General features: G+C 32.6%; 1 protein-coding gene across 1 annotated transcript; it reads left to right on the top strand.

The window, feature by feature from the left end:
- Nucleotides 486-2,759, top strand: LOC105167955 (NAD(P)H:quinone oxidoreductase-like). Its single transcript, XM_011087851.2, has 3 exons — nt 486-813; nt 1,338-1,412; nt 1,983-2,759. The coding sequence occupies exons 1-3, from the start codon at nt 537-539 to the stop codon at nt 2,525-2,527; spliced, it is 897 nt and encodes a 298-aa protein (XP_011086153.1). The 5' UTR covers nt 486-536; the 3' UTR covers nt 2,528-2,759.

Below are 13,011 nucleotides of genomic sequence, written 5' to 3'. Positions count from 1 at the left end.
GGGTGGGGGGGAATGGGGTATAATTGTTATTTTTTAATTTTTTTTATAAATTATAATTATATGTATTATAAATATATATTAAAAATTAAAAATTAAAATAATTATATATTAATAAGCCTAGTTGACCGGTTTGACTAGAAGGGTATTTTAGTCATTATTTCTAAAAAAATAGATTTAAATTGACCAGGGGGCTGTGTGATTATTTATTGGTAACCTAGGGGTGATTTTTGATATTAAAAATTTCATAAGGGGGTTTTTGATATTTTGTTATATCACAGGGGGGCAAAATGGATTAACCCCTCGAATTATGGATGATAATGTTATTGGGTCGAGTTCGGGTAACTCCGACCCAAGTGAAAATGCACAAATTTGTGTAGTATTTGGTAATTCTTGTAAAGTTCAGGGACTTTTTTTCATCAATTTTTTGATTGTGAATATGTTGTCTAACATATAATATTCTATATATATCCCAACAACATAGAGCACATGCACAAGAAATTCCGAGAGCAGAAAACCTTTGGAAAAAAGTTGAGAAAATGGCTCTGGTCGTGACTTCTTCGGCTGGCTTTTGTGGCTCTTCTCATGCCGTCCAGGAAGGCAGCCTCCGGCTCAGTGGCTCCGGCCGGCTGAGCATGACTAAACCAAATAGCATTCCCTCGGCTAGAGTAGGTTTCGCAGTTCGAGCCCTGCAGCAGAGCCCAGCTGAGACTGAGACGAGCCGCCGATCAATGTTGGGACTTCTTGCTGCCGGGTTCGCCTCAACTTCATTTGTTGAAACAGTGCTAGCCGAAACCAAGATGCCCTTACCCCCCGGTAAACATAGAAGTGTCCTTAATTATGTACATTGATAAAATTTATATTATATTAATAAGACGTTATCCATAATATTTGGTATATTCACCAATCAAGGCAAAATTATAATATTAGTCCTGAATAATGAGGGCGGCGACTGCTGTCTTGTATATAAATCTAATGTCAAGTAATCAGGCAAGTACAACTTTAGCGTCGACCAATTGGCAAAAAAAACCCCAATTGCTCTATGGAATTTTCGATTGATTTTATTGGAAGGACTGAAATTGTCAGGATGACAATCGCCATCCCAATAATAAACAGGACTTAAAAAAGTTTAATTTTTCCTTCATTTTATATAAGAAAATTAACTTACATTGATATTTTGGTGAAAGAAAAAAATATATGTTGGAAAAGGATTTTAGTTGTTCAGCACTACAAAACAACACTAAAAATAAAACAAATAGTTAGGGCAAAGACTACCATGCATCACGTCCTTTCTTCTTACTTCTCTGAGAATTATGTTGGAATTTTTGTTGTGGGTGCAGCGGTGCCAGTCAGAATTGCTGGAATCCCGGGTTCTCTTAGGGAAGGCTCCTTGAACAAGAAACTCATCAATGCTGGTAACTTAACTCAAAACACCCTATATTGATTTAAATTTCATACTAGCTAGTTCAAAAATTGCAAAATTGATCCCAAAGTACCCCAACCAACGGGTTGTAAAGTGGTAACATCTATACTGTGCCCAAGATCACTGCATCTGTGGCCCCTTGCAATGTAAGCATGAGGTATTCGATTTTCATAAAAAAGAGGTCGTATGTACAGATATATCACTCTATAACTGCTCCTAAATCAGAATATTATGACTATTTGAAATTTCATCGTCAAACAATGCACATCTAACAATAAAATTTGCATTTTTAGTCGATGCAAATAATTCTAAAATGTAACTGCAATCGCCTTTATTCTACATCATCAGATTTCTTGAGGAAGTCGTTAATCCACATCGGTCTGACATGCCATAAAACGTTGATGCATGATCAATCTAGAGTTAGTCAGGCAAAGTCTGAACTCTTCGGAAAGAAAATTCATTTTCGTACTTCTTTTCGGCATTTCTTGTTCAAGAAATTGAAATATGTTGCATTTGAATCTTCCCTGAGCTAATTTTTGTTTCGTTTCTTTCCTTCCTTTAGCATCGCAAATAGCGAAGACAATTTCTCCCACCATTGAGGTAGAGTATGTGGATATTGATAGCTTGCCACTGATCAACACCGATCTGGTGAAAAATAAGAAGTACCCAGCAGAAGTAGAGGCTTTCTTCAACAAGCTGCGTAGTGTCGACGGCATACTCTTCGCCTCACCGGAGTACAACTACTCCGTCGCCGGTCCTTTGAAGAACGCAATCGATTGGGCATCTATGGAGAGAGACGTGTTGAAAGACAAAACTGCTGCAATCGTGAGCACAGGATGGGATCTCGGTGGCGCCCGATCGCAGTATCATCTCCGGCAGATAGGGATCAGGCCTGATATTTATTTCATCAATAGCCCGGAGGTATTCATCAATGAAAACCCCCCAGTATTTGATTCAGACGGCAACTTGACTGACGAGGATGTGCGGAAGAAGCTGAAAGAACTCCTCGTATCCTTGAATAATTTTACACTCCGGTTGCGCCCATGTAGACCTTTTCCCTGGCCGCGGCCGGTGCCGCTTGAGCAGCCCGCCGATGCTCTTGACTGATCGAGTAAGCTTGACGGTGATCGTAAGACTCGAAGAATAAAGACAAGTTTGTGATCGTGTGTGAGTTGAAGAATAAATGCTGCCATAAACATGAAGTTGCTTTGATGTTATGCCAGCCAACTTGTGTCGTTTGCATTCGTATTTTGCGATTATCGTACTTCATTTGTTATGTAATAATCGTTGTACTCCATAAACTTGTGATTCCTAATAAAAGTTATTCTTAAGGATCAAATTTTGTAATTTTCAGGAATACACCCGTAATTAATCATTAAATTTTGGAGGGAAAATGCTATGTTAGAAAGAAAAAAGAAAAAGTAAATAAATTTTGAATTTTACCCCTTTTTTAATATTTTCATAGTAATATTTTTATTTCATGTAAGGAGGCAAATTAATATTGTTTTTTACTTTTTGTTTTTCAAGAGAGAAAAAACAACATGTCATGACCCTTCCAAGTTCCAACCTTGAACCAGAGTTTTGAGCCACAACATGGGCCACAAAATTGCCCCAAAGACGACGCACTATTGAAAAAGAACAATGATGTCGGGAAGCTAGAAATTTAATCTCATCAACAACTCCTAGAGAGGAAGAGTCAGGATTGCGATTCTAATCAAGCTTTGAATTAAGACCTCACAATCACCTTCCAACAAGAAGTCTGTGGATCCTCGTCCCAAGCCAAGAGCAAGGTCTCCCTAGCAGCAATAACCTTAGCAAGCTCAGGTGTAGTATATTTGATAGGGTCAAAATTAAGTAATGAATAAATAAAATAAGTACACAAAAGAAATATAAAAAGTTTTCATTAACTTGGTTATAAAATTAAGTTATTAACAATTTATTCTTTTGAATAAGAATAAGTAATTCCATATCGATTTTTTGAGTATACTTTCTTTAAAAAATATGATAAAATTTATTTATTTATTTATTTATTTCTAAACATATTAAACTTTTGATTAAGCATATATACTTTACAATTTCTTTTTAAAAAACATAGACGAGCTATTAGTTACATTAAATATATTAATTTATACTCTGTTTTTTATTTAAATTCTTCAGTTATTAAAAAATTTAATTAGATTATAATTTTATAATAATTTAATCTATAAAATACTAAAATATATTAAAAATAATATAATTGTAAAGACATGAGGGGTATTTTTATCCAACTAAAGGGATCATTTTTACATTTTTAATTTAGGGGGTAAATGTTACATTCAAAATATTTCAGGAGGCAAAGTGTATTTTACTAGAAATAAATTCAACAATAGTGTATACCTCACCCCAAAATAATGGAAAGCAAAAAAAAGAAAAAGAAGGAAAAAAAGACTACTATTTCTATTCACGAAGGGCTACTTTTTGTCCTTGATTATGATTTGGCCATAAGTTTATTACAATTACAATTTTGATTTTATATATCATGCGTAAGAAAAATGCATGGGTCCGATGAATTCAGACATCGTTTAAGGTTTGGGTCGAAATAAATGCAAATTCTAAAGGACTTGCAAAAAAAGCATTGGCATTCTAACGCCCAAGTTAGTATTGGATTTGAAATTGAATAAAGTTAAAAAGTAAATAAATGTAATTGAAACCAAGATTCGATGAATAAAGTGGTGAAAACTGTAAGAACACATGATAACATGTATATTTAGAGAGTGAGGGAGGTGATTTAAAGAGTAAGAGAAGTGTGAGGGACGTGAGGAGAACATTCAGAGAGTGAAAAAGATTTTAGGAAAGTATCAGGAAGGTGTGAGTGACATTAGAGGGTGTCCCCGTGTGGAGGAGTAAATCTGTATTTATAAAGGGGGTGTCCCCCTACAATGGGAACTCTGCACGTTTCTTCACTCTTAGAGAGAAATGGATAAGGACTGTTTGGATAAGCCATAATTTGTTCTTATCTTTTGTAAATCTTGTTGTTGAATGTTTATCTCTGAGTTGGGGGCCCTTCATCAGCGAGGACTTCTAACTTCTAGGGAGTCCTAGCCGCCAAGGAGTCCAAGGCTTTAGGGACCTCCCTCATCTGCAAGGATTCTCGACTGTCAGGGATGTCCTCCTTCTAGGGCTGATGTGGTTTAGTGGTGGCTGCTGACTTCTGAGTTGATGAGACGCCACGTGGGAGAGTGGACTGCTACGTGTGTGGATTTTTTGGGCCAAATATTTTGTTAAGCTTTGATCATGGTCCGAGTAGGGATCCGTCTTAGGCTTTCTCCCTTTGTTAATCTGTTCTTTAGGTGGTACCACCAGACCCGCCTGTTAGGTCTTTTCGGGCCTTCTAAGATGTTACGAGCCTCTCGTTTCTTTTTTCTTTTTTTGGATCCCTTGACCCTCTTTGACCCCTTGCCGGATGAAGAATAAGATATCCGCCGAAAGCAGGGCTTAGATGCCTCTACGGAGGAGGGCTTAGGTAATTGCAGGGGACAGAGCTTACAAGTCATGCGGAGAAGGACCTAAGTACCTGCCCGAAGTAGGGTTAGGGTGCATCCACAAAGGAAGGCCTCTGTGCCTGTGTGGAAGATAAGACTTTTTATGAGAGGGATGTCTTCCTCGTGAAATCTCTACAAGAAAACATATGTCAACAAATCAAATGTGGTAAAATAAACATTCAAAATTATTAAATTAAAATATTAAAGATACTCCGTGAGGTGATTTAGAGAGTAAGAGAAGTGTAAGGGACGTGAGTAGGACTTCCAGAGAGTGAGAAAGGTCTGAGGAATGTCTCAAGAAGGTGTGGGAGGCGTTAGCCGGTGTTCCCATATGAAAGAGTAAACCTGCATTTGTAGGGGGAGTGTCCTCCTGCGATAGGGCTCTGCATGTTTCCTTCATTCTCGAGGAGAAATAGATAAGGGCCGATTGGATAAGCCATAATTTGTTCTTATTTTCTGTTAATCTTGTTGTTGGATGTTCTAGGGAGTCCTAACCGCTAAGGAGTCCACTTTTGGGGGGACCTCCCTCGTCTGCAAGGAGTTTCGGCCCTTAAGGATGTCCTCCTGCTAGGAACATACTGAGTCAGGGGTAATAAATAGAGAATTTATTTTCCTTTTGGCTAATATAAGCATTTTTCATTCAAATTATAAGAGAAGTGGGTAAATTATAAATGAACAATTCTCTGAGATAGTATAAATATAGTTTCAATTTTTTTTAAAAAAGAATATAATTTTATATTTTCAGAGGAGATATAAATATAATTAATCCTATTCTTTTTCTTTTATTAAGTATGAAATTTTGTACAAGACTTAAAAGCATAGATATTTGAGATATCCAGTAAAAAAGCAAAACATTTATATTTTAATTTCTTGATATATTTTTATTGTTTCATTTACGAAAAATTAAATCCAATGAAGGAAAGTTTTTTCCCAAGCGAAATCACTGGTAGAGAAATTTAGGCAAATTCAGATGGATCTTGACCTCCAGTTCTTGAATCAGGGAAGTAAGATGTAGGAGAATTAGTCCAATATCTCAGTGTCAGTGACCCAAATCCATTAATTCTTTGACATGCGAATGGGTCCAAAATGAATAACATGTAGACGTCATTCATGGCTACAATTCTACAAATTTAATGACCCACTGATTAATAATCCTAATGCCAACGAGAGCAAGCTATCAGTAAGATTGAGGCCCTAAAATGTTGTGAATTTAAATTCTACGTATACAAGTAACATTGATTTGAATTATTAATATATTAAATTAATTTTTAAATTTAAATATATTAAGTAATATAATGAGTATTATACTATAGAAAAAAATAATAACAATCCTAATTCCTAGTACCTACCTACTTGATAACTTACTCTAATTTCGACTAAGGTCAGAGGGGGTGAAAGACCCTATATCCTTATGTTTAAATTATAATTTAATTTAATTATGTATTTTAATTTTTAAAAGAGATAGACAAATTGCGATCAGTCTTATCAAACTATTGTATTTAATAATAATTTAGGTTGGGAAGAGAATTAATGTAGGGTGCTAAAAAACATGAAAAAAACACTAGGTATATATGTCATACCCATTGACAAAGGAATTAATATTTAAAAAAGACTTGTATATATAGTTGCAAGATTAGGTGAAAATCCAGCACGAAAAGATGATGGAAAAATGCTCAACTTTGGTACAAAATGATGTTTTCGTGAGGATATATTATTTGACTTGTACCAAGCGTGCAAACTACTCTTTCCTAAAGTAAAATCACCAACTTTTTTATTTATTTTATGTCAATTATTTGACCAAATCTCTCATATTTAATCAGTGGTTCAACAGAACCTTGTCTGCATAACTGGATATATAATACTCATATATATATATATATATATAGGAAAATCAAAATTAATAAAGGCGATTGGTGAAGTCCACCTAATCATTATCCCCTACAGGTGCCGGATTTAATTAGTAGACTGTCATGTTGGAGAATTGTAAGATAATAATTGAAAATAAGTAAAAATAAAAAAAGAAAATTGAAAGTAAGATATACAGATTTTCTTGTAGCGCTAGCCTCTGAAACCCTAGCTTCGACGTGCAGTTAACCAAAATTGTTGGTCAGCCTGATGGAGCGGTCCAGTGACCGAATGTGCATCAATGGGCCTAAAGTGGGGCAGCCTTGACACTCGAGCAAGCTCTAACCTCTAACAATTATTAAGTGTCAGAATTTTCATAAAAAACTTTTAAATAAAAATAAATATATAATTGCACCAAAGCATCAATCATTAATTTACTTCAATCATCACCAGAGATCATATAGAATGAAGATAACAACACTCAAAAATCAAAACTAGCTATAGCGCAACAAATTAACATCTGCACATGTAATGAAACTTAAGCACGTACAAAACCTTATTTTTTGTAAAGTCTTGAGTCTAAACTCATTAGCATAGCCAAATATGAGACAATCATACAATTACGTGAGATGTCTATTACGGTACAGCCCGAAGTAATGTCTCCATTGATGTATCTCGTCACTATAATATTAGCTCTAGTAGTAGTTAAGATGTTGAGGATCAAGAAAATATAATTAAATATATCCATTACAATAGTGTTGTAGGGGAAGAAGGTGGTCAGAAAACATGACATATTCGGCTACATTTATAAGTGTTTCTCAACTCCCTAAACTCACCAAACTCCCACAACTATCGTTTAAGGAGAGCAGCTTCACCTTCCTTAACGGTAGTTTGGCATCTAGTATTTGGAGCTTAAATAAATTTAATCTCTCTTTTCTTTTTAAAGGATAAGCACAAAAATAATTATTTTCAATTCAATTTTAGAATTTCTGGATCAATAAAGTTCGAACAATACTATGTTGTAATATAATTTGCTTGTGAAATTCTAAATGACTGTAACTTTTAATTTTAAAAGAGGTAGGAGACGATCCAACTATACACATACGTTGGGATATTTTTTAAGAATATTAAAAAAAAATTTGTTTATTTTTAGTATTTTTTTTTAATTTCAGAGTTAATTTTAAAAAACAATCCAATATAAGATTAATATACCTTAGGTTACAACTCTATATATCACATTTAAATAAAATCCTAAACTCCATCATTTTATTGCAATCCTTCTGCTAAAACTAAAATTATTTTTTTTCATAATTTTTAAGTTCCTTCTATTATACTTAAAAGTCAATATTACAAGTCTTTTAATTTATTTTAATATTATCACTTTTGATTCGGTTAAAAGAAAAAGAAGAAGATGATGATGATGAAGAGACACATTAAGAAAGCAAGTGTTTTAAGTGGTCCGTATTTATTCGAAACTAATCATAGCTAGACTTGAAAACATACCATACACATAAAAAATTTAAGGTCAAAAAAGAAATGTAGGAAACGACGTGTGAGTGTGGTACGTCACTACAAAAAAAAAAAAAATAGAAGATTAGTGAAAAAAAATTATGTTATAATTTTAATATTGTTACAATAAGAAATTTCATAAGTTTAATAATTACTATTTTTTTATAAAAATTGTTATTAACATAAATTAATGAAAAAAAAACTCCTCAAAATTGTCATTAAATGCAATTAATGACTTATGTATAGTGACGATCTAGTGACAATAAATAATAGTTGTTAACTAATTGTATTTAATGACAACTTTATACACATTTTTTGTTACTAATAATTATATAGTGATAAAATAAAAATTATTGTCACTTAATATATATTATTAATAATAATTTTAAAATTATTATTTGATATTTTATCATTAATATTATATTTTGTTATAGTGTGTGTCGGTAAAAAGGTTGAGAATGTGGACAACATCTCGTTTGCAAACGGAGACCCGGAAAAGGAGAGCACCTCCAACTCCATCATTCCTCACTCGGGCTCACCTCGTGTGAATTCCTCTCATTCGGCCCGGGTCGCTCTGACCCGTTTGAGGAAAACCCCAACTTGCTCCACAATGATGCAATCAGTATGTCACAGTCATTTTTGTAAACTAGAAGAAATGGTCATGTTGCATCAATTTTTTAATAAAATTAATAATTAATAATTTTGGTAAATTCAACAAAAACCCCACACCCCAAGATTTCTGGTGATTAAGATGCACTAGTCAACCAGTGATGTGAGTGACTATTTGTCATGCCATTGGAGGGAGGAAGAAGCTCTTTTTCGGTGGAAAACGGGTCATTCGATTTCAACCCGTGAAAGTCAATCCAAAGGTGATAGGAAATAGCACATAATTTGGTAAAAAAGAATTAAATTTGAATAATTAATATTTGGTTGCTTTTTAAACAGCTTAGGGTTTTAATTATTAGAATTGTAGTTGGCACAAAGTGATGGATGAATAGCAAAAGTTGTCCAATTGTTGCTAAGGTTGCCCTATTTTATATACTAATGCATTGAAGATAATGTAGTATTTGATAAAAGGAATAGTGACCTAACCTTAAGATGATCAGCTTCACTAATATAGAAGCCGACATTTGGTCCTTTCTGGAAGAGTCTGTCGGGAGGAATTAGTGCTTTTGTGACTTATGAAAGTTGATTTGAGATTTTCCTCCTCATTTGTAGTGTGATTGTAATATGGTCACTAAGAATTTATTCCCATCATGTTTCTGAATCTAACTTCAAGGCTGGAAAACACAATTTGATTCATAACTGTGTTGAATTTATAATTTAAACAAGATTTTTTTTTGAATAAATTAAATGAATAATTATATTTATATTTTTTATTCTGCAGTCTATTTACATATATCATTCATGTCTTTAACGTAATTATAAAAGCCATCTACGTCAGAAAAAAGCAGCGGTAGTTTGTATAATGATGTTGATGTTTTTAAAGAGTGTATGCATAATTTTTTAAAAAGCAGATGTGATTTGTGTAAATAATATTAATATTTTTTAAATAAATATATATGTAATTTTTTAAAAAATGAATGTACTTTATGTAAATAAATAATAGAAAAATGGGTATTAGTATAAATTTATTTAATTTGACATATAATTATTTTCTTTTAAAATTATAATTTAATATACTTATTGTATAATTCTTGAGAATTTGATCAAACTCATTGCAAAATAATAAGAATTAAATGCAATTTACCCGTAAGCTGAAGACTCCACTGAAAAATGAAAAAAAAAAAAAAACAATTAACTAAAGAATTTCGGAAGGCACATGGTAAGTTGGTGGGCGTGCACCCATACCCTGTTTATTCGTCTGTCTTCTTCGCTGCTTTCTCATTTACCTTTTTCTCTTTTTCAACAGCAGTAATTATTTCGGACCGCAACGCATTCTGCTGAGCTTTGTCTCATCTGCCACCCCCACCTGACCGCCACGTGACCCCTGTGCTACCCCCTCAAACCTTTTCTACTTCATGAATCTATTCTCCTTCACATTCTCTACACCTCAATGTGACATCAGCTTTATATCATTTTAATAGGATAATTCAAATTCATATCTTAATTTTTATAAAATTGTAAATACAGTACTCCTGAAGGGGTGTGGATGTAAATTATAATTGTATTATCACATATATACATATAATTTTGTAAAAAGTTAAGAGTTTTAATATAATTTATCTTTTATTTTATTTATATTTTTTTCCTAATATATTTTTCCACTTCAAAATCGATTCAATCAATAATTATATTTCTAGAAATTCTTTATATATATATATATATATGTATGTTAATATAAAATAAAGGGATGATTATTTCCCCTCCATTGGAGTTTGGCGTAATTATACGTAAATCCTTTGTGGTTTGTAAAATTATACCTAGAACTCATTAGATTTGCTTCCGTCTAACAAATAAGTCTCCCGTTAGTCAAAATTCACAGAATTTGGTGATATTAACAAAAAAATAAAAAAATATTTATTTTTACCCCCAATTGACTTATTACTGGCTTATAACAGGTAAAATAAATCTTATTTTCACACGATATTGCATGTGAGAGGGTATATCTTCACCGTTATAAGGATAGTTTCGTTCGGAAAGAATTGTTTAATCTATATTAAGTCAGTTTTAAGTCAATTAAGGGTAAATATCAATTTTCATTCAATATTTTTGTTATTATCATCAAATTCAGTGAATTTTGACTAACGTAGTGACTTATTTTTTAGACGGAAGCAAACCTTAGAAGTACTAAATATAATTTCCCAAATTATACTAAATCTCAAGAGAAGGGAGTGTATTATCTCTACAATAAATTCCGGAGTACTTATCAAAGGAAAAATGAGGGGGAAAAAAAAGAAAAGAAAAATAAATGGAATGATTATGGAAGAGGACATTCAGAAAATCCAGGGAGTGGATGGCTGAAACCTAATGCCGTTTTCTATTGTAAAAACAGAAAAAAGAATAAAATCTGATTGTGGATAGGTCAATAGATTCAATACCTTGTTCATTTAAATTAATATTTCTATAGAACTAATATGTAAATATATATTTGGTATACAATTTATTTCTCCATCATGCATGCATGGACCATATATATATCTATATATAATGCTTTAATTTTAATTACATTTCCCTGGTTTCTAGAGTGGGTAAACTTCTCCAGTTTCTGGAGCTGGTACGCATCAATGGTTTCGTTGATTAATAATCCACACATTCAACCTAAGTTCCATGATTCCTATTTAAAGATCATCTCAAATTCAGACCCACTTTTTTTATTTTTCTTTTAAAAAAAAAAGAATGCCTCTACACATCAAAATTCGATTCTTACTTCAAAATTAGGTTTTTTCATATTGAGTTGTGATCGTAAGAAAAACAAAAAATCATTATCCTGTTGAAGGTTGAGAATTAAAGTTCGGGTGTGAATTCATAACTTCTTAACAAATCTTGGGAGCAGTCCATAAGGCCTAATTTAATTTGATAAAATTGAGGTTTTATGCTCAAAAAAATCTAATGGTGATGAGGTCGAGTCCCATCCATATATATGTATTAGTTCAACACTTTTAGTTCTTTATTTTACGTAATTTTTAAAATACTTTTAAAAATTGAGAAAATTCGACATATTTAATTATTTGTTTTATGGAATTTATTAGACTAAATTTACCGATTTTTCTCAATATTGGGACTATTTTATTTCATAAAATATAAGACTACATATATCGATATCCTATTTTTTTTTTTTTCTTAATTTTGAGAGCAGGAGCATGGGAGAGGAGAGGAATACATGAATATATTCATTAATGAAATAGAGAAGGTTGTGAAGATGAGGGCTTGACTCTTCGGACCCAATAGAGACCCGCGTGCCCCGTGTGGGACCCGGCCCCTTGTACTGTTTCAGAGCTACACGGGTCTTGCTAAGGCCCACACACCCACCCGTCGTCTTACCCAAGGACCATAATTCTTTTTTAATACACCAAATCAACATTTGAAATAATATTTTTCATTTTCTAACATAATTATAATTCTTTCATTTACAATATATATTTTCCTCACATGTTCATGGAGAATTAGTCATTTATGGAACTTACCTAACTTCACTCTCAAATATATATATGTATATACAAGTCAACGCGTAGACAATTGTAAATTTTGATCAACATATCATTAATGGGGAACAAATTGTAAATAATCAAATTAAAGTAAAAATAGCTTTTAAAGTTTGAACAAATTAAATTAATCTCAACAACAATTCAAAATAACGGGGAACAAATATGGGAGAATGGTGTGTTTGGATGTGAGGATGAGTTAATCGAGAAATACAATCCCAACAATGGTTGGTTTGGCTAATTTTTTGGGTATGGGATTGTAATCAAATTAGATTTTTTATTTCAAATTTTATAAAACAAATGTGGTGTTAAATACTATTAAAATAAATAAATTAATAAAATGAAATCATGTGGGCAAGATTTTCTCCTGAATCTTGAAAGTGAAGTGAGCAAATGGTCCTGAAATTCTGGTTGGGGGTACAAACAATATCGGCCATAACATTTTATTAGCAAGTACAAAGGTATATTAATGTTCGTCGGTCCTAACATTGACGTGGCTACACACATAAAGTTGTTCCCATCATCATACCATATTGCTTTATTTTAAAATGACTTTTAAGCTTTTTTAGGG

Source organism: Sesamum indicum, linkage group LG8 (assembly GCF_000512975.1).
Source record: "Sesamum indicum cultivar Zhongzhi No. 13 linkage group LG8, S_indicum_v1.0, whole genome shotgun sequence".
Taxonomy (NCBI): Eukaryota; Viridiplantae; Streptophyta; class Magnoliopsida; order Lamiales; family Pedaliaceae; genus Sesamum; species Sesamum indicum.
The sequence above is the reverse complement of the archived record's forward strand: the minus strand, read 5'-3'. Positions and strand labels throughout refer to the sequence as shown.